The sequence below is a fragment of the Corvus cornix genome, chromosome Z, assembly GCF_000738735.6.
Source record: "Corvus cornix cornix isolate S_Up_H32 chromosome Z, ASM73873v5, whole genome shotgun sequence".
NCBI classification, from domain to species: domain Eukaryota; kingdom Metazoa; phylum Chordata; class Aves; order Passeriformes; family Corvidae; genus Corvus; species Corvus cornix.
This window is the reverse complement of record NC_046357.1, coordinates 23,202,169-23,225,930: the sequence shown is the minus strand read 5'-3', so window position 1 is coordinate 23,225,930 and position 23,762 is coordinate 23,202,169. Positions and strand designations below refer to the sequence as shown.

Below are 23,762 nucleotides of genomic sequence, written 5' to 3'. Positions count from 1 at the left end.
CTCTGGAAAAGTGAGAGGAAATTGAGTTGGGACATGGGTGTTATTTTATTGTGGGTTTTTTGTTCTTCTACCCCAAAGAAAAGTAAGATGTAAAACATCAGCTGAAATAAATCTTCAACAGAATGCATCTTTCTCAAGTAACACTTGGATTTGTTTGCAGCTTCAGAAATTTCAGTTTCTGTAAGCACTTAGTTATGACATCTAATTTTTCAGTAGTTCATTGCTCTAGTGTCAACCAGTATATGGTGTTACAGAGAATTTGATCTCTCTACTGTATAGCTGGTGACAGTAGGGACAATAAAAAAGAAGACATTTGAAGAATGGGGAAACCCATCTGTTCATACCGGACACTTCAGGAGCAAACGAAAAACGAGAAGAGGCTGTGGTTAAGCTAAAAAGATCATTCAAAATTAGCACCTCATGTTGGTAGATAATAAAAAAAGCGGCAAGAGCATCCACAGTGGGTAACAGCAATACTATATTGAATTGATAGATTTCAGAGGAAAGGAATTTTATAGCTCAGGCCAAAAAAAAAGTTCATGTGAGAACTGTAGCCATAGATAAAGAAAAATTACTATCTCGAAGTTATTACGTACAAAATCAATGTACAGTATCTAGACTTACCTGAATGTAATGGTCTAGGGAAAGGTCAGTGCTGAGTAGCAGAAAACACAGAGATGTCTGCAGAGAGAAAGGAAATGGGAAGAAGGTTTGGAAGGAAAGACTGGGAGCTGTTTTTAACCACACTGAATTTGAATTGGTTACTTAATTTCAATGTGTCCAGAGACACATCTTGAGACTTCATCTCTACAGGAGAAAGAAGTCAAGGGTGACTCAGGAAAGCTAGTTTAATGATCTATTTAGATACGAAGAGTAAGTGAAAGGGACAAAGGACAGGGCTGCTTGAGTTTCCGTGGGAAAGCGATGAAGAAAACACTCTTCCAGACATACAGACCAATGCAAGGCAGCAGCAGGCATTCATCAAAATAAAAACAAATTGAAAAAATAAGGTCAGTTAAAACAGTGTCTCAGAGTCTGAGACCTTTAAAAAGAAAGCAACATGAGAAGGGACAAAGGCCTGTGGTGAGTGTCAAGAGATATCTGTTGACCCTGCCTGAGTATTCTGAGGTCTCACATTCCAGCTCTGAACCAAGCTTGGTGTTTTGGGGACACTAATTGTTAAACCAATTTGGGACTCTGCCAGTATGGTACAATAGAAGAATCTACCACTGTATTTTAAGAAGGCTGTAATTGAATGCAGACACTCAGGCTCACTGAAGGGATTCAGATTTATCACTGTGTCTAATCTGTATTTTTGAAACACATATTATTGTAACTAATATGTATGTACAACTATGTAAAAAAAAGCTGTCTAGCCAAATAAATGCTGCCTGACACAACAGCAGTAACAGCTGTTTTATCTCCTTTCCCATAATTTGGCTCTTTAGGACAGAGAATATTTTAAAGTGCACTTTGATGCAGTAATTAATGGGAATTTAAATTAACAGTATCCTTTCTACTGAACAAACCAAGACATCCATTAGGTATAAATAATTAAAGAGGCTGGGGTTTACATATAATATTCACCTATTGAAATTTCTCACATTAATAACCAGCTTGCTAATCTAATGTCCTCAGGAGAAAACATATGCATTGAAATGACTGTGCAGGCTACTACGCATAAAATATTTGAAATTACTCTATCAATTCATGTATCCAGTTGAAAAAAACCAACTCTGATACCTTCTTCAACTGCTAGCTTATTTATCCACAAATGAGGCATTTTCTAGGACTTTTTCCAAAATATCCTACAGTTCCACTGGCTGCCTTACAAATTGTAAAAGGAAATAGCCTAGTGATATTTCTAGGAATTATATATCTCAAAAATGTTTAATGTTTTATTCATCAGTGTTAACATCATTAGAGATAAATCTTAAAGATTATAACATTGCCAAGTTTTTCAAAGCAATTTAAAACTTGAAGAAATTACTTAAGAATTGGGAAGATTCACCCAAACTATCCAAAGAAATTCAGTGAAACAGTGTTGTTACTCCATATTCCTAGTTCTATAATAACTACTTGAAACTTTTTTCAAAATTAAAATGGGCATCCCAAGCAATCCTGACTTAGGAATAATTCAGCCATGATTACACTAAAGTTTCCTAGGCACCACATCATGTCAGTGGAGAAGCAGAGCAGCACAAATCAGAGCAGTTATAAACACCTACTACTCCTGCTGGCAGCTTGTGCTGGTTTTGAGCTAATTTCCACACATTCCCCACATTCAAGGATAGGAAGTGGATTCCTAACATATTTTATGCTTATCTGGATGCTCAGGATTGTACACACTGACCATGGATCAGTGATCTGCCAGGATTCAAAAGAAGGAACAAATAACGATGCAGATTGTTTTTCGTTGGGCTCCCCTTTGTTTTGGTGTGGTTTGGTTTGGCTTTTGTTGGATTCCTGTTTGCTTTGTTTATCCTGTAGACAATCACATTGCTACACCTAGCACTCCGATAAAACTGTCCTTACAGAAGTTATAGTTATGCCTTCCAGCTCAGGAGTTTGAATTAGTAGTCTATCCTCATCATCTTCTCAGCCATCTGTCATACAGTATTGTAGGGTATTTTGGAAATCCTTTCCCTGTCTTGTCTCACGTAGCTCTAGTTTCACTGTTTTCCTTTCCTGCTCTTACCGCAAATATAGAAACTCTTCCCACTTCTAATATGGATATTATGAAATGGTCACATCTGTCTCCAAAGTAGGTTAAATGAGCTTTCTATTTCCAGTGTAAAAGAAGGATGGTATCCTGCTGGTAAACCATACTGTCTTGAATCACACTTTCAAACTTGATTGTTGTTTCTCCCTCAGAAGCCTTTACTTTCTGTTTTGAGGCTTATTGATTATAAAGCCAAATTGGACAGCATGCAGTCTAGCACTATATATCTTGGTTTATCCAGAACTCTGAAAATAAACTAAAAACAAAAACAAAATACAAAAAGAGTTGTTCTGTGTTTAAATTTAAGCTTCCTGAGAAGTAACTCTTTTCCCATCTGCTTGGACCTTGCTACAAGTTATTCCAATACACTCAAAATTAAGATAACCCCTAAACTTTGGAGGACATATTGTACAGCAACATCTCTATTAGGAGAATGTATTTAATTTTTTCAGAAGATAGTTAGCACGTAATATATAATTTAAAAAACCACCAAACCTTGAGATAGTTTTAGCTATAGAATACATGAAATACCCATCAAATATGAATTTTAAATTATAATGTCACAAGTCAGACTCTCTGAAAAAAAGCCTCTAACAGCATTAACACATCCTGTGGGGCTACATCATGTTCATGTTTATGGCCTCACAAAAGCACTAATCTGACATGTGTCAGATTAAAGAGATTCAGATGTCCTAAGCAGCCTGGAGGCGCACAACTGCACATCTTTTCCAAAGAACAAAAGATATGCGTGTACATACTGACAATAATTTGGGGATGCTGTTTTAATGTGGAGTATCACATACAGTCTACATAACCTGGGGAAACCTGGATCTTGCTAAAAGAAAAGATTTGTAAATTGGAAAAATACTTTTTAAGGTTGAAGCATGTATTTTTCATATGGCCTATATACTGACTGACACCAGTAGGCTTTTCTTTGTCCATCACTAATCACAATTACGAACTAACAATTACAATGTAGCAATTTCCTTGTAACTGGGCAAATTACAGAATGTTATGATGTTAACTTCCTCAGGAAAAGGCCATGTGTTCTGAATTTAAGCAGAAAAAAAAGAATGTAAAATGCACAAAGAGGTTTAACCACAATTCTTAAAAAACTCCAACAGTTTTGAAATCAGATTTCATTGTTCATTGCAGCATACAACACTAAACTTAAGTGAGCCTTAATATTAGATGCTTTCAAAGAATATACACTGAATAAGCCCTGAAGAGTGAGCCACTACTGGCTTAAAACCAGAAAACAAACTTGCTAATTGTACCCTACTTAGCAGAAAACATATAACCTCAGAACCTGTTCAGAGCTCAAAAAGGAATCTATTAAGAAACACCAAATCTGTGTAAGTACACTCACAGTTGTTCCAGTACCTGAAGCTCTTAATGTCAAAGTAATTACATTCTTTTTTGGAGAAGACTGTAATGCCAAACAAATGCGATAAACCCTTTCTCTTTACATAACACACAGAAATGTCTTCAGAAAGATCGTAGTGCTGCATGAAGCTTCTTTGAAAGTATTGTGCCTTTTCATTATAAAATGGCATTTCTGTAAAGTAATACTCTGTATTTCAGCTTAATAATAGCTTGTATGTATTATTAAGATACAAAAACTTCCTCTAGCATTTTCGCTTTAAATTCCATGTAATTGAGCTTACAAGGTTTTGTCAGTAAAGACTTATGTTGACCAAAATGCTGGCTAAAACAAGCTCTAAATTTAATGACAGAAAAAAACCCCATTGAAGGAGCTTGATAATTAGGACTTACGGTATTTCCCTGTAGGAAGAATTGTCTTTCTTCAATTATTCACTGAAATCTGAATCAATGACTTTGTTTGATATGGTATCCCTATATCAACTTCACAAGAATGTGAAAATCAGCCCCAATGTAAATAGACAAGCCCTATTTAGGAGCTTTTGCTGGTCTAGAGATTGAGGATTCTGGACAACAGGATGCTAAATTTCTTTAGGGATCCAGCCCTATGCTAAAATACATATTTCTCACAAGTCTTAGCTTTCCCTTTAATTAAAGACTGGCATTTTTATAATACTTCCTTTCACCTTACTGCTCATTTACCCTTTAGGTGCATATCTGCATATATTAGCATGAGAGATTTGCTGGGATCTTTAACTCAGGATTCTATTGATCCCATCATAAAAACTCAGAATTTGAATCCCTGTCTTTAAATGGTTTGATGGCTCTCATGGAAAATGATCTTTCTTTCTCACAGCCGTTACAGTTATCTACACTGCAAATACTTCACCATCTCCCTATAAAGTATGTAATTTCTCTTCTATGCCATTGGTTTGTGTGTGTTCAGTGATAACCCTGTCTTCTGATAAGTCAATTACCTTGTCTCTCTGCAAAATAAATAATCTTACTCCCTGCCAATGGTCAGTTCTGACTACAGCATAAAACTTGTTTCCACAACATCTATCCTTGTTAAAGACAGATGCCTTGGATCACACACTTAAAAGCACAACAACAGCCTTTTATTTCTCAGACATTCTCTCACACACTAAGTTACAGTTCATCTTTAACAATGTTGTGTGTAAGTAGGAAACTTTGAATTGCATTTTTATGTTTTTCATCTCTGAAACAATTAAATTAGCTGTTTAAGAAGTGATGAATGATCTATATTATAACACAAAATAATTAGTTGGAGATAACATTAATGAAACACTATTGTGATTAGTCCAAGGAATACATGCTTTCCTTATTTGAACAGATAAGATGGAATCAAAACAATAGCTTGGAAACAAACTATTTGCATTTAGATGCAAATGATACTGATATTGCAAGGACATTGCAATGATTGTAAATAATAAGGAAAAATAAATAAGAACTGAGAATTATAATACCACAACTGATTAAAAGTAAACATTGTTAATGATGATAGTTATAGGGCTACTTAAGAGGAAGGAGAAAGGAAGAAGCTAATTGTGGAGAAAAATAAGGCACATATTGACCAAGAGTATTGCATAGTTATTACTGCATGCTTTTCCTGCACTACCAAAATATCTGTAAAGAGGTGTAGTGAATAAAGAAATTCAAACTTCCAAAGCCAAAATAAAAGAAATTGCTATTTCAGTGTATAAGATCTTACTTAGCTATTACCTACACATTAGAACTTGGTATGATAGCCAAATTCAATAATTATACATTACATCAACACTAGCTCACAAAATAATACTGTGGTGGCCACCATGCAGAAATAAGGCTGGGTAACTATCCCACAGAAACCTTTAAAACATGGGGTTTTGGTAGGTGAGTACATTTTAATTAAATCACAGATTTCAACTAGTACTACTTCTCTTCACATTTTTTTTTCTAGCCTTTATGTGGTAGTCAAGGGACGGTTACACAAGAAACTGGTGGGTACATTTGCAAAGTCACTGAATAACAAGTAACCACAAGTCATATCTCAACATCAAAACTAATTCAGTTGATGATCTTCCCTGGGAGTCCCATTTGGTTATGAATTGTTGCAGCAATTGGAGCACTTGGAGAAAATCCTAAAGAAGAAAATTGTTAAGTATATTTAGTAAACTAAGAATTACACCTCTTTGTTTCGAAGGAGTGATGCACCATGTTCTGTTGGGGAATTCACAGCATGTCCAGGACACAGTACACAGTCATTTCTAGTGCTGCAGGAAGAAAGGAAAGGTTCAAGGTCATTAAGAAATAGTCCCATTAAGCACTTTCTGACCAAGTTCTGACACTGAAAATTAGGATTGAAGTCACTGTTAATATGCAGAATATATACTCTGGCCTTGAAACAGCAAACAAAAAACCCCAGCCTTGTATGGCAAACTGCTCATGTTTTCCCAGTGATGTAACAGCAGCAAAATTAATAAAACCTGAAGTTAAGGATATATGCAGAGCTTTTATGTGTGTCCTCTACTTACTGTGTGTATGCCAGTCTTCTAGATTCACTTTTTTGGAACAGTCACTATTTCTAACAAGATTCTTGTGGGTTTGGCTATCTGATTTCAATCAACACATCTGACTCAGAGCCAAATCATAGTATTTCTTAAAGTGATTGTAGGCCAAGTGGTCTTCAGGAAGCCCAGAGTACATGCAGTTAAAACAAATAAGGAGCACCTTTTTATCTCTCATCTGTCACATTAATTAAAGAATGATAGTGGCCCTGAACCTCCATTAGTGCTATTCTAAACATAATAAGTGAATCACTCTCTCTTTAGAAAACAACCAAAGAGGAAACACTATTTTATTCTTCATAGTCTGGTCATAAAAAGTAAAATCCAGTGAATAAATATTTTGCAAGTCTATTAGATCATTTAAATGACAGGTATTTTACTTTTTCTCATGTAAATACAGAGAAAGAAGAAATGCGGAGTAACTCACATGAATAAAATCAAGTGGTTCTTTTCCCTATATTTGGGGAAACCATATTTATTACCAGAGAAGTGGATGGTCTGTACCGGAATTTGGACAAGTGATAACCATGGCTTGAAGCACAGATCCAAAAACTGAATAAATACAAGGAGGTTACATATTTAGGCATGTGTGAATCCTCTGCAATGTCCTTCGCCCCAAAAATTAGTTTTCAGTGGAATTATTCTGCATTTAGAACCTGCTAAAGAAAAACAAACATATTAAAGTGTTCAACTAGAATAACTTCTAAATAACTGAATATGTAAATCCAAGGCTTGGGGTAACATGGTTGTACAGCAAGTTGAAGTATATTCAGTATCTTTATATCGTTTTATTTTTCTCATAATTTTCAAACTAATAAACTTTAATTTTAACAATAACATTAAAATTCAATGTCACTGATTATGATTCACCATGCTAGTAATTTTATGTTGACTATGTAATTAGGATTTCCTGTTCTCTTTTCCCCTGATTACAGTCTTTCTTTGTTTAAATACAGCAGGCATTTATGTCTCTAACATCTTCCAGAGCTGCACTAAAAGACTCCATACCAGAGACAGCAAAGAATGCATAAATGAATGACCTTTACACTCGTAAGTCAATGGGGAAAGTTGGTATCACCCTCAACAACAGCACATTCTGTCAACTCATCTGAAGTTGCCAATATCATCACATTTACGATAGAGATGCAATTATGGCTGCAAGATTCCCACAGTCCTGCCAGATTCCTCAAGGGTATTAGCACTTGTCTGATTGCAGTACACAACAAAGACATTGTTAAAATATCAGTGCATCAATCAGGAGGAATTTGGAGACTTTGAAGTTTAAAAAAATAAAACAACAGTGTGGGAAAAAGAAGCAGCTACAACAGTTAGGTGCAGTTATGTTTGTCAGGTTTAGTTAAATGATACACTCTCTGTCTGACGAGTTTTATTCTTGATTTGTCAGAAACAGATTTAGAAATAACTTTTCTTTTAAAAAGAAATTAATTAATATCAACATTTATTTGAAAGTACTTCAGCTTTATGTGATGTCTTCCCACAAGGAAGAAACTAGCAAAATATAACGGAACATTAATCACCATTAACCATGAGTCTCAGGCTTCTAATTAAGGGAGTGCAGAGCCTGAGACTGCACTTCCTTAACAGTGTTGCTAGTGTTCCTTCCTCCCAGCAGCTAATTTCAAGAGGGTGTGCAGAAATTCTGAGGTGTTGGATCTATGAAGAACAGGGTGCAGTAAATGTAGTAAATGCATTCTCTTCTAAATCCCTCTCCACTTTGTAGGCAATGTATAAACTTCAGATGTACACAATTCACTAAGAGTGACAATGAAAAATATCACTGTTCTGGAATTTACTGTTGCAACATCCTTACAGTAAACATACAGAAATGTACAGGTTTTTATTTTTCTAATTTACATTAATAATTTCTGTTACTGTTTGGGTATGGATCCAAGCTAAAAGTCATATACCAGAGGTGTCAGCTATAGGGATGTACTCAAACTCAAAGTGTAGAATTCACCAAAACCTTGCTATTATTTACCCAGAAATTTGCACCAGCTGCAGGAATGAACTTCTCAAAATTTCTTCTGAAAGTCCAGCAAATATCATAGTTTTAAGAAATGTTCCAAAAATATGTATGTATCTCTTCAAAAGCATCTCTTACAGATTAGTCACAGAAGTGACTAAGGAAGTTCAATACATGCGGACAAAGCACAGCACATATATTGAAAGCACAGAGAAGAGCAACCAGAGATTTCCTAACTGCTCTCCTTACTACACTTGTTCCTACTGCAGACAAATCTTACAGAAGTTTACACAGTTCCAACTGAGTTTGCAGTTCGTATCATGCTTGCAAATAATCTGATTTTTTTCAAATAGCACTGAGGTCTTCCAATGAAGTCAGAGGGCACTCTGACACCAGCATGAACTTGAACAAATCCTTAATGAGAACAAGCAGCCAAAGCAACTAGATAATTTTCCTAGTCCAGAGTCCAGAGACTTTGCAATTACTATTGTAAAAAATACATATCCATCACACAAAGACAAATAAACAGAGATGATAGCAACAAGTAAAGCTGTGTGTCAAAATGTTTGTTCTATCAAGTGTCTTACAACCATATTCTGCAACTGGTGCAGCCATGGTCATTGGATCAGCAGGCTCCTGCGCTGTTAGGACAGAAGTGTGCTTGAACAGACATACTGTGCTTACAGAAAAATTGTGTTTTTAAATTGTACAGCTGCCCTTAACCATAACCATACCATCGGCAGAGAAATAACGAGTCTGTCAGAAAGAAATTACAGACTGACTAGAGTTGAGTTACTCAGAGCATGAAAAGATCCAATTGTTACCACTGCATACATATGCAGAAGCAGGCCACCACCACATGCTTGCTAGAGACCAGACATTAAAAAATAGAAAAAAAGGGACTAACATCCTTCTAATCACTGCATACCTATTGGCATGAATTAGCATAGCTCTGTTGGCTACAGTCGAGCTGTATCAGCCTCCTAATACAAGGTCTTGGCTCTTCTATGACTTTTTATTTTCATGAGTTTGGAACAATAGGGCTGAAATCAGAGAAATGCAAAAACATGAATTCTCAGTGAAACGTGCATAACTAGACAATGTGATGAGAGCAGGAACTGACAAGAGAAAGGCCAGGTCATGAAGCTTTCCGTTTGTACATGCCAACAAATCATTAAACGTGCGTGAGGATTTACAAATGCTACACGATTTGAAAATCTGTTCTGCCTTTAATTTTTTGGTTTACTGCCTTTGAGAGGAGAGGAATGAAGAGTGTCAGATTACAAAGTGGAATTCCTACTGCTGACCAGAAAACATTGGATTTCCTTGTTCAGACCCTAAGGGAAAGAACAGTAGCCACTGGTACAGCTTTTTGGAACTTTATTTCTAAGCAGTAATGTAAAGTTAAATATGGACCTACTTAAAAAATGTAGAAATCTACCAGATTTACTGGACTCTCTGTCCCTATGGGCTTTATTATGGGTCTACCAAAAGAAAATTCTATCTTAAGCATATTTCTTTCTAGGGTTTATAGCTATAATTTATTCTTTCTTAAAAATACTTTCATTTCTAGGTCTTCAAGCAGAAGGATGAGAAAATGGAGATCATAACATCTTCAATGCAGTAAATTTTATTAATGATAGCTCCTAAGGTCTGTTTGGCAGGTCTGTTTAGAGACTGAAATTTGATTCATAAATGTATGTTTGGTAACTTTCTCTGGAGTCATATCTAGATAACATTTATTTTAAAGATAAACACACAATGTTTAACTAAAACAACATTAAATAAGAATAGAATGTTTGCAATATGCATAGATTTAAAAACTGAGAGTTATTAGCTGAGAGAGTAACTTTCTCCTCTTCCAGCAGTGATATAGAGTAACAGTTGTCATTTTATCATATTTTCAGATTACTGTTCAAAATAAGCGATGATTCCACTACAAATACAACTTAATCAGTGAAAAATAATAAATGAGTTTTCCCTGAACTAAAACAATGATTTTGGTTTCTATGATAAATACGATAAATTTAATTCTGCTCTACAGCTTGACTGGGCCAGCTCATAAAACAAACTGGAACCATGACTGCACTTGGGGGCTGAGTGACCAACACCTCAAACAAAGCTTTTCCAAGCACAGCCCTATCTGTATTTCTCACAATACCCTGTCCTCTCCATCTTTTCATATGGGCAACTAAGACACATTAATTAATCATGAATTAATTCAGAATCTTCTGACTGCAGCTCATGGGCAAAGATCTTTCATGAGCACTGCATTCACTTGAAGCTATGGCCTTGCGTGGAATTATTCTGCTTTCGCTTTGACAATACAGAGAGATCTATGCAGTAATCAGCTCCTAAGACAGGAGTGGAAGGAAACAATGCTCCAAGGGCACTGCAGTTGTGTGTGCATTTGGGGCTAAGAGTTATGGACCCAAGCAGTGGCAGATCTCTTCTACATCTAGAATTTTGATGATTATCAGTGCATTATAGTCATTTATTACCTGGAAAAATTTAGGATTATACCAAGTGTTCCTAAATCTTTTCTTGCATTCTCATGCATCAGCAGTGCATTTATGAAAAGCACAATGGAAATAAACTATAGATAAAACCAGCATTTCCATTCAAAAAGAGGCCATTACTTCATTTGAACATGTCATCAATCAAATGTCATTAAACATCATTAAGTAAAAGGATGGATAGTGACTGTTGTCAGATAGTTGATGGATAGTTGACTGTTTCAGCTTTTGCTTGCAGCTTATGACGCTTACACTGCTATAGCCTCTGAAAAGAATTGTTGTTAAACAGTGTTGAGATAGCAGGGTCTCAGCATCCTCACAGCTTCTGAAAAAATAGATACTAAGTACTTCAATATTGGTATTTAGAATCAAAGACCCAAAATACAAAACTTAGAAGTACAACAAACCTACACAATGTAGGAGCTTGCTTTGTTTAGATTTGGGGTTTGGATTAGTTCCACACATATAATACATGTTTAGTCACAAGTTAAATATAAACTGCATCATTCACTGCATAGTACAAAAATCCTAATGGTATTTGTGAGTAACTTGCCTCTTAACACTACACTCAATTTTTATAGCCAGGAAGATGGATTCTTGCAATTGCATTTAATGCTATGAACAGCATAAACATTTGCATAGAAACTCCATTTTATGGTGTTGGAATAATAATTTTTAAAAATTCCTTTTAAAATTTCTTTTCCATATACCATGGCTTTTTCTTTATCACAAAGTAAATACAGAAAAAGGTGAATTCTAAAAACTTCTCCACATAAAGCAGTGTACATTAAATTCTTGTGTACTGTGGGCAGAAATAATTACCAAAAAATCCTGTTGTTAACAAGCAATTATAACTCAAAGGAATTTCAGACATCTTATACCTGCTGCCTCTAAGAAACAATCTCTCAATCATTCACATTCCTAAATGTTTCTTCACAGTGGGCTACTTTCTATGGCAAATATAAACAGAAATGCAATTGTTCTACTCCGTTCCCTCCTATGTTTTTCAAAATCCAGATGGGGTATTTTCCTAAGTCTCCTTTGATATTATAAAAATGTCTATTTTTTACTCAGCCAAAGGCTACGCCATTTCAGCTGTTCAGGATTTTTTTTCTAATGCTGAATTTATGGCAAAAGAAAACTGTCAGTAAATTCCTAGCCAGGCTTCTCCACTATATTAGTTTTGGAGCTTTAGTTAGAAGCAGATTAATGTTAATGTATATGCTGCTCTTATCCAGTTGTTTAATATACCATGACCATACTCTCTTCATTATAGAGTAAAGTCAAAACAGAACTGAAAAGGCAGGAGAATGACTTTGTTTCTACAACATGTCACTGCTGGGGCTGCAGGGTATGACTAGACCAGACTAATAGCCACTTTGGGATTATTTCAGACAGTGCTTTATCCATCAAGTACAACTTGTAAAACAGAGTATTTCAAAACAAAGCAAAAGGGACAAAAATTAAAGTAAAAATTCAGTACATCTATAGGGGCCACCTACAGGGCAGCAGTGCTTGCTCTTGGGCTGGCAGTTACAATGTTCACAGCCTTTTAAAAAAGGCTCCTCTTACCACATACACAAGGGAAGACGGGAAGAAATTATGATCCTCTCCCGGAATTGACTGTTCTCCTGGAAAACTGCACACTGATGAGCAATATCAAGAAAACAGTTTGGAATCACAGAATTGCCCTGACTATAATCTATAGATAAAAAAGACCCCAAACTATTTGTTACTGGGAGTTAAGTACAGTTAAGCTGGAACTGAGAGTATGTTTGCTAGAAGTTAAGTCCACCCTCTGACTCAATGCTCTCAACATTCATCTTTTCATCATCCAGACAGACTCATTAAAGTTTTTTCCCAGTGAAGCAGGATAAATGTTGAAGGGTAAACTTAAGGGCTCAGATGTCCTTGAATAAGCCATTTCTGAGTTTTCTATCCAATAAAAATCAATGACTCCTACTTCATGAGTGTGCTTGGAGAATGTACACAATCAAGAAAGACTTCAACATCCCTGGTTAATAGGGCCATGGAGTGATGTTTCTGGCAGATTTGCAGGTCCCATGAAATGATTTGGGCAGGCCACAGATGTCCTGATCAAAGTTTTCCATTCATTACCACGGGCTCTATGCCCAAAATTACTCAATAAGCATTGCTGAATACCAAACACAGCTTACTTTGTTTGTACGTGTATTCACTGTGTTCTGACTCCTTGTTTGCTTGAAGAAATAGCAAGAAAGCATAACAGAAAAGAAAGACAGGGATCTTTTATTTTTATCACTGTCCTGAATGCCAAAATCTGGCAGCCCAGAACTGTGGCTTTGGTGCAGTACCTTGTTGTGGCTTTTGAAGATTCGTCCAAATAAACACTGCATTCCTTAGATCCAAATCTAGCTATTCTGACTATACTTTTTTTCTAACTATAGTCCTGCAGACAAAATATAACTGCCTTTATTGCTATTGAGTTTAGCCAGGATTAGGGGATCAACATCCGGTAACTTCTTTGATGATGGCAGCCAGTAGTCACTTTTTTGAAACTTGCCAGCAGGTATATCGCCAAACTTTCCAGTATCTCTGCACTCCACCCCACAAAAACAACACTCTCAGGAGGGAACACTAACACAACAAGAAGTACTGCATCATCCTCTGCCTCTGCTAACCACAGTATGCAATTATCACAAGGGCCGTCACTGATCCTGTCCATGGTTGCATGGCTGACTCATTCTGACTGCTCTGTGCCAAAGTAAGTTTTTACTGTTCCTTGCAGCAGTTCTGCTCGATGTAGATGAGCTCATACATGAATTGTAAGGCACTGGAAGAAGACGGGAGAGCACTGGATTCAGAAGCAGCAGCTTGGGACCCCAGGGAATTCTTTACACTGTATATTCAACCAGGATCCTCCCACATAATAAACCAGCTTGAAACAAGATTGAGTCCACTGCCTGCAGCTGATAAAGACAGTAAGCGGAAAGAGTTAAAACATTCAGCTGGAAACCTGCTGGCAAAAAAATTGCTTAACCTCCTCAAACTTAAAATTGGCAGGTTTTTTCCCTCTTCTCTTAGCAAAAGCGCTAGTTCCACATTACAAATCTCAGAATCTCAGCTTATTTATAGTTAGACAGACATGAAACCTATGGGTCTACTTAGGGTGGGGCTCCAAAGGAACTGCCAATGAGCTGGAGAAATGGTCCTCTGACCCCTCCATCATGCCAGAGCTAAGGTCAATGTTATGAGAGACACACAGCCTCGGGGTCCAGCTCGAGTGGGGCCTGCGGTGGGCTGCCAAAGGAGCATGTAGGTAGGAAAACAAATTCTCCCTTAATAACTGCTACATCTTGGAAATGGTTTGCTGTTCCTACATTCAGGACAGCCCTAACCTATGCCTAGATTCTGGATCCCCTGGTAATGCTTGACATTGTATATTTTTTATTTGTCAAGTAATCTTTCATTTTGACTTTGACTTACGTGTTTTGTGATTCAGTTGCCTCTGTCATTTGGGCGTCCCTGGCCCTAGGATGACAAACATGGCTACACATATGGACTGCACGTCCCAGTGTGCCAAACTCCATCACACATGGATAGGAGCCCTATCAGTGGCTCTGTCACCATTTCTCCCCCCATCAGGACCCTTCGGTAAGTCTGCAACAGGGTGCCATAGGTTTAACAGGATTCCCTGTAACCTCATGCTCATTTACTGTTTGTTAAGAAAGCATGCAACACCTTTGGGAATACTGCTAGTAGTCTTACTACCATTAAACCACTTTGTCAGAAAGTAAGATGAGAGGCAAATTCACAGAGGACAACAGGGACTGGTAGTGGAGCTTCAAATCCACACAGACCACAAGTGTTTAAACTCTGGGTTCTTCTGTTCAGATATTCCAAAGAGGATTAAACTCAGATGTTTATCCATGACCTATTTATCAACCTTAGGAAAATTGGACAAATTATTTTCAGGCTGAATATAGGGCCTTTGACTCAAGAAAAGATTCAGATCTTCCGTTTTGCTTATAAAATCATCCCTTCCTTGACTGTGTACATCTTTTTTACAAGTAAGCAATGCAAAACAAGTAGCCAGTGTCAGCATTCCTCCTAAACTTGGTTACTTTTCTGAAGCTTAAATAATTTCTAATGCATAAAGATTAGGACTTTTGAATTCATAATGCTCAGATGTTTGCTAGATTAAGAATGAATCTTAAATTGGAAAGGGATGAAATGAAGTTTTATTTAGAGTTCAAAATACTTGCATTTTTGAATGTTACTCAAGTAACCACAAAACATACAAAGAATTCTCTATTTCCCAATTCGAAGCAACTGAACAGCTTACAACTCTTTGCAGATGCCAATCTAAACGTGTCAGCCAGATGTTTTTTCCCTAACCCAGTTCAATTAAAATGGTTTATGAAGGACCACCCATGGAAAATAATTAGAAAATAAAAAATAAAATAAATTATTTTGTCTACTGTAGCTGAGAAAATAACGAATCTTTGGATTTTAAAATACAACAAGAGGTAACAGAGGGTGAATTAAACACCCGTGTGAGACAATGATACGTCACAGTCTCTTCCTAGTAAATGAATTACATAAATTAGAATATCAGCAAGACATTAAAATGCAGCTTGCAGGACATAGAGAAAAGAGAAGACATAAAAGCCCTGCTTACCTCTGAAATTAAAATTACACATTTTAAAATATTTTCTAACTTTAGCCAAGGAGCTGACACTGATGGGAGTCAATGTCATTAATTACTTGAGCTTTTACAACTTAGGTGATGTTTTTCTCTTTTCCATTAAACTAGGTATCAGCATAAAAAAGCCAGTTAAAAATATCATTAATGGAAGTTTCCACTTCTGTGGGTAAGGCAACATCTTTCCTCATGTAATATAAGTGCTGAAAGCTGAAGGACACACAGGAATGTAGGGCAGAAATTTCCCCCACCTCCAAGTCCGGTCCCTTGTTATGGTGGCAACCACGATCTTGTAATGCCTACTCTAAACTACAATGTTACATGGGATACTGACTAAGAACAGTTAGCCTTCTAATCCTACATGTCTGTATGTGTACACAGGGCACTAAATAAACGTGCACTACCAAAAAAGAGAGTAACATAAATTCCTTGGATCTTCTTGCCTTACATACTGGGGAATGGCTGTCAATATCTCCATTTGCACTTGATTGCACAAATAAACTAAACAAACACATTCTGAATTAATGAGAACTGATGGAACTTCTGTTCTTTGGATGATTTGTCTCCAAAAGACATTTGAAGGACAACATGCATCATTATGACACATACAAAAATAGTAAATCTAAAGGTCACAAAAGGTAATTTAACACCCTACTCTTTCAGAATCCCCTACTCTAGACCATGTTACTAACTGCATGCTACAATTAGAATATGGAATTCACAGTTGCACTAAACAGATAAATTAATAACTAACATAAATCATTGTATCTGTGTAAAATAAACTGATTGCAACAGTTAGAAAAGGGAACTGCAGTAAAGGTTTTTCTGGTGCTACTGAAGGAAAATGCAAGCTTCATCAACATGATGCAATAGCTTATAAAAAGGTTTTGTTGTTTACACTTTGTCTCCCTTGATGTGATCAGCAAATAACAGCCTGAGCCTCAGTTATCAGAAAGAATCTTCAAAATCTCAAAGGTGAAATGCTGCTGTGCTCTGAAGCCAAGATTGTCGTAGTCCGATTGGATCTCTCTAATTTACAGGACAACATAGTCTGCAAATTATTTTATGAACTCATTAGGAAAGGAAACAAGCACATCCAACAAAGGCTCAACCCCTTTCATACAAATAAGACTAACATGGGAATTCACTAATTCACTCCTTAATTCATGAGGTTTTTAACTCACAAGTTGTCTAAGCCATAACTTAAAAGTTATAAGCAAAATACTCCCAGAGCTGCTGATGAAAGTGCTCATCCTTTCTCCTCTGTCACAGTACAGGCATCCCATGTATCTCACCAGGAAGCACAAAAACCTCAGCAGACTGGCTGATGTTAGATATGCTTCAGAGATGTTTGGGGCAAGCTGTCATATTTACACCTTCCAGCTTGAAAGTTTGGTCTACATGATTTCCGTAAATTAGTGGATTCTGAAGGAACTGACAATCAGTAGGAAGGACTACAGCTGCAGCAGACAAGTAGTGGCTTCATAATAACCTGCGCCCTTCCTGTGGGCTGCCTGTGTGCTGCTCCCACTTGGATCTCACGGCACTGGTCCCAACACACAGCACATAATTTGTACGAGCTGTGTGTTAGCAGGAACTGGGTAAAGAGCCACACAACAGAAAGAAAAGCTTAAATGTGTTTTATGGAATGGAAGGAGACATGATCAGGTACCAGTTTGGACACTACTTCTACAGAACATATAATGTTTTTAATTTAGTATTTTAAATGTATTAGCTCATATGAAAGTTGCTAACCATAGTAGGAGCTTCTGTCACAGCAGATGTATTTTACCAATGAAAATACAAACTACCTGGAGGCAGGTAACAATCAGATGATTCTCCCATGTGGAAATGCATGATTGCGTGAATACCAACAGCTTAGAAAGTATTGTAAGGCTGGGCACTATGCCCAGGGCCCCAGTGGAAAGGTTGTGCAATCCAATCGAAGAGAAAACTAGTCTTTGAGGCTCTGAGTGATTATTTAGAAGGTGAGGAACAATCTGAAGAGCTTGCCTGGTCATATCCAGCTGCATGGATTAGCTTTCAGCCACTGATGGATGAATGGAGAAGGAAATTGAAATAGGAGGAATATACCCAATTAAACTGCACAGAATATATATATTGTCTATTATACAATAATTACTTTCTCTGAAACCACTTTTCTTCTTTCCTTGGCTCCAAGGCTGAAGATAGTGAATGAAACAGAATAGAAAAAAATACTGACATAAAGGAGCAGAAGTGACAAAGGAGTGAGAGAAACATGAAGCTCTTTGAGAGCAAGATAAAAAGCTGAACAGGCTTCTGGAGACCTTTAGCTTCACTTCTACTTGTAGAAAAAGCACCAAAGGTAGAAAAGACAAGCATTTAAGAGTAGATTTAAGACAATGTAGTGGAGAATCAGCTGTATCAGAAAGCGTAAGCATTTTCAGTTTTCTTGTTTCATCTTTTTTTCAGGCTTCATCTATTTTTTAAAAAAAATGCACAAATTTTGTCAAGCCTTTCTTTTCATTTATCTGTTTGCTAACAATTAGCACAAGACTCCCAAGAGAAAACTGGGAAGTTGTACAAAATTTTAGTGCAATTCATATGAGTTGGTCCCAGAGCCAGGGAAATGCAATTAGATGCCTTCTTTCTGGAGATGATGACAGATTGAGTTCTGCATCCTGAGAACGTAGCCAAGGACACTGTGAAGCAGTACCAGAACTCAGGGCTTGAGACACTAATAGAGAGCTGGCAGGTTATCTTGCATCAATTTGATGAGTAACTGAGAAATGTTGTTTGGCTTGGTTTCATCATGGCTCAGAGCCTACTTCAGGATGAAAACAGACTCCACTATGGTAATAAAGAAACAAAATAGGAGAAGAAAGGGTGCTTACCAGGCAGGTAATAAAAGTAAGGTTTTGTTCATCACAGAATTGTTGAGTAATTCCTGCAGAAAGGGGCCTTTGGAGTTCACTGGTCTCACCACCTCTACCAAACCAAGCAAACTTCAAATCTGATCCCACTTCAAAAATAGAATTGTTCAGAATCTTGTCCAGCCAAAGACTGAACATCTCCAAGATTAGGGTTGCCAGAGTCTCACATTTCCCATATTTAACTAAACTCATGGTGTGATTTTTTTTCCCTTTCTTTATATTGCATTGGAACTCCACATGTCCCCTGTGTGCTTTTCATCTTTGTGCATCTCTGAGAAGATTCTGGCTTCCTCTTCTCTATACTCTCACATTAGGTAGCTGAAGATAGCAACTCCTCTTTTCCTCACCGCCATGAACTAACCAGTTCCTTTATTCTCCCCGTGATCATATTCATAGTTCTCCACTGAACTAACTCCAACTGGTGAATATTTTTCCTGTATAGGGAAGTTTAAAATGCTCTAGTGCTGATAGAGGGGAATTAAGACTTCCCCTAAGAGCTGGCTACATTCTTGCTTATATGGAACAACATGTGGTTGGTCTTCTTCACGTAGAGAGAAAATGGCAACTCTTGTCCTAACTATTGTCCAGAAGAATGCCTAGATTTTTTTCCCCACAAAAATGCTTTCCCTCTGGTCATGGGCCAGCACGTACTCTTGAATGCAGCTACTCCACCCCAAGTGGAAGACTCTGCAATTGTTGAACTTCATGAAATCTTTATTCACCCGTATCTTCGACCTGTCAAGATCCCTCTACCTGACAGCCCTGCACTCCAGTTGACCATCGCTCTCTACTCCAGTTTGATACATTAAGAGTGAAAAAGAAATAGAGATTTTGTTGTTTTTATGAGGTTTTCTTTTTTTACTCATCCCTTTTCTGGAGGGAAGTACACGTTAAAGGCAAAAATTATTATGCCAATACAGATATGTAATAGCTTTCAATAGAATTTGTCTTCTGGACAAACATGAAACCAGAACACAGTATATTCAACAAGACTGATTAATTTTGGATGTCCCTGCTGCCATGATTCCTTTCAAGGAATTCAGTTCCTTTCAATTTCCTTCAAGGAAAGAGCCAATGTTTATCTTCTGAACTAAAAGTATATTCCAGACAAAGAATATTAAAATATATATATACTTTTACTAACATTTCACATATAATTTTTCAGAACAGAAGAGTGGGAAAAGACTGAAATAAGATTCCCACTATATCAAGAATAAGAAATACTGAATTATTCAAAGAATAAGCTCACAATTAGCAATAGTTCAATATAAAGAAAGTACAAAATACCTGACTAGGACTCTGAGTCCATAAACCAGACTCTGCTACAGAGGTTTTTTTGCAGGATGCAAAGCTGTGTGCACTATGCCCACGGACCCCAAGCCCCAGTTGCTGCTGGATCACAGTCAGGATCCTCATCAGGGTAGAACACGGGCACTGAACGTTTGTAATAATACTGAAGCCGAGCAAGTAGTTTTTCCACCACATGAGGATACTTTTCAGACACATCATTTTTCTCTTCAGGATCATGAATAATATCAAACAGCCAAAGTCTCTTTGTTGATGGATCAGACGATTGAATCTGTGACTCACTGAACAAAGACGGTGGAGGGAACCAATGACTGCAGCCTATGGAAACAGGAACAGACCAAGGGTCAATTCTGAGGCAGAGCAGCAGTGTGGAGACACAGAGTTTTGCTGTAACTGATGAATTCACTAGTCTCTTGACAAACCCCTGGGCAGTGACTGTTGCTGCACACCTTAACTCTAGCCCTGCACCAGAGTTTCTCTAGTCCAGGGTTACCTAAATAGGAGTCTTATTTATGCAAAAAAAGCTGCACCACTGGGATTCAAAATTCCATGTAACTTTATTTCATATCAAATAATTTAATGCACCTTCTTCTTGAATTCTATGATCCTTATGGGTCCCTTCCAACTTGAGATATTCTATGACAGCTTTTTCACTACAGTTAAAGTAATTTGTAGACAAAATATCCGGAAAATGAAATAGTTTGGGTTTTATAAGTGCTCATTCTAGATCTTTGCATGTGGTCAAAAACCTAAGAAGTTAGCAGAATTACTAAAAGAAATTAAAATACATGAAACAAAATTAAACTGAGTTTGTGGTGGATAGGAGATAGGATACACTGTACAAAAAGGTGTTATTTTGTTACCTGGATATCCAGTTAGTAACTTCCATTTGCCATGTCGTATTGCTGCATGCATGGATATATTGAAAAGTGTATCATCCCATGGAGAAGAATTGCTCTGTGGTAAAGATGTCCTCTTGTCAATGCCAAGACCTTAATCAAACAGAAAACAAAGTTAGGTATATTGCATATTCATGGCGCAATTTTTAGAACTCTGCTGGAAAATAAAGCAGTATCATCCATTTGTTTTTCTGCACTGGATAAACAATTTGTTGTATATATGTGCAAAGATCTGTGCTATGATTCAGCGGATGTATTTAACTCTGAGCTTGAACCGCATTTTAAGAACTTACCAGTGGAAAGTGTCACAGCTGAGGCCAGGTAACTGGACTCATTCTGTACACAGATATTATATGTGTATCTCATATACCTGTATTAAGAATGCTCAAGATTGGACTTGGTCACACAAGTGCCCGTATCTTTTTCCAGGTAGGAATACAGGATCGAAAGATCTCCTGAGTCAGTGCTACTACTATCAATTCTCTTAGGTCACTACAGAGAATGAGCCCCAGGTTCTGACCTGTATCAACATCAGAGAGCTGTCTCTCTGGGCTGAGCTGGCTGTGTTTATGAAGGTACACATCTGGTCAGCAAGCTTCTTCTGTGGCATATCTTCATACTGTCTTTGGAGGAGCTGTGTATGATGTGGCCCCATATTCAGATACTACAGAAGACTGAAATGTCAACTCTGTTCACATTCCCTCTCAAAAGGAAACCCGAAGCTCCTTCTAGGAGGGAGCTCAGGAAAAAAAATTAAAATGCATTGACCAGGGATGATTAGGAAACCAGTTTGTTATTGAAACCAACAGCGAGGAAGTGAGTCAGATGGGCACCCCAGGAGCATCCAAACCAACTTCCAGGTGAGCTTTCATAAATAAGGTAGGAGTTCAAGACCTAAAACCCAGAAGTTTTATATTAACTGTATCAGCTGACAACAGTTTACCAATGACTACCAGAAGGCAACTTCAATCAGACTAGGAGACGCATTAAAAGATGGAGAGAAATCAATGTTGATTTTCTAGCTTCTTTCAAGAGATGGTTTTCAATCACTTTAGGGACTCTGAAGGACTCAGCTGACAGATTTTCAGATGAGAATTCATGAAATGATGTACGATGATCGTGTAAGAGCCAAGAGGAAGCAGAACTAGATATTTCTAAAAAGAGTAAATTCTGCACAACACAGTGAGGCAAATACATATCTAATGGAAAGAACAGAAAGTTGGGAAAGGAAATGCTAGGACACAATTTCTCTATTTTTTATGAAGGAGTTGGAAAGCTTCTATTTTCTTACTGGACTTTACACTTTGAGTTGATTTTCTCTAATAAACAGATTTGTGCATACCCTGATGCCTTTTCCTGGTCTTAAAATCAAGAGTCATACACGGTTAGAAGGGGAAAAGGGATTTTACCTTGGTATTTATTTTAAGGATCCTTAGGTGTACACGTCTAGGTCATATGCATCAAAATACACCCCGCCGAGTCTATCTCTGTGTCCGTGTCTCTGTGTCTCTCTTCTTCCCCCCCAACATTGGGTATAACATTATAGGTTTTACTGATTAGCATATCTATCAAAGATTCCCCAATGAGAGGCTCGAGTGAGACCCCCCTCCCCAAGGAACCTTCCCCTGGATGGTTCTATCTTGGTTTACAGAATGTGTTCTGGAGAGGACCTTGGGGTCTGGGGCACACTGATCCCTAACTACGAAGCTTCTAAAATGTTTAGTCTCTTAGCTTGACAAACAAGTCCAAGAATGTAGGCAAAAAGCACCAGGAATACAGAAATTGTAAAAAAGGTATAACAGGGGTATAAAAGAAAAGGCATAAATCTTTATGGCATCAACCCAAGTTCCCTATCTACATCAGACTTGTGTAATGTTACCAGATTAATAAGGATATAAAAGGGGCTACTCATTTGGAGTATGCATACACAAACTGGGGAGGACTCAGCTCATCTTAGATCAAGGAGCACTGAAGCTGACCTAAAAAAGAAAATAAACCTCAAACCCCTACAAAACCAAGGGAAACCTTGTAAGTAATCCAAGCAGAATCTCTTCTGGGAGAGAAATCCTCATACAGCCACGTGATGTCCGTAGAAAATATGGAATAGTTTAAAGATTAATACTACTTACTTTACAACATCACTGTGTTATGTGTTACTCTGTCATATGTTTTGCTACTCCTCCTTGACTACTCCTCTTTGCCATCTACTTTCTTAAGCACAATGAAAGACATTCGGCAGGTCAAAAAAAGAATCATGCTTTCTAAACCTTATGTCTCAAAACTACAATATCAAGGCTTGGTCTAAATATAAAATTATGTGAGCCTGCATTTCCAATTTTAAAGTTTAGCATGAAGAATATACTTCTGATTGCTCAGCTACATAGGGTATGTGAAGCCATAACATTACACAAGATAAACTATTTTAAATACTTCAAATAAATGGTATGAAAGATTGTATTTTTAGATACACTTTACAAAATATCCTTAGAATGCCATGTATGAGACTTAAAATAAGATTCAAGAAGATAGAACAATTTTTAAAAACTCTGATCTGGTCCAGGTAACAAAACTAGATTACTAAATGAAAAAATGCTTTTACCAGAGCATAAAGTTGAAGTTGTTTGGTGAAATATTATCTTTTGGCATAATTTTTTGAAGAGAAATTGATAAATTCCCTCATATTGAGCTGTTATGAACAGAATTCTGTCAGTCATGTTAATTCACCCATTGCAAGCATTTGTTTTGTGCCAAGGAAATGTACTGTCTATTATTCAGAGAAGTGCA

At 37.1% G+C, this 23,762-nt stretch overlaps 1 protein-coding gene across 1 annotated transcript in view; it reads right to left on the bottom strand.

The window, feature by feature from the left end:
* Window positions 1-5,201: 5,201 nt before the first annotated feature.
* The window catches only part of ARSB (arylsulfatase B), an 80,305-nt gene continuing 61,744 nt past the window's right edge, over window positions 5,202-23,762 (bottom strand). The window contains exons 7-8 of the mRNA XM_039567140.1: window positions 20,943-21,071; window positions 5,202-20,397 (exon numbers count right to left, since the gene is read on the bottom strand). Of these exons, the coding sequence (XP_039423074.1) occupies window positions 20,132-20,397; window positions 20,943-21,071 (395 nt within the window). The 3' untranslated portion in view covers window positions 5,202-20,131. The remainder of the gene's footprint in view (window positions 20,398-20,942; window positions 21,072-23,762) is intronic.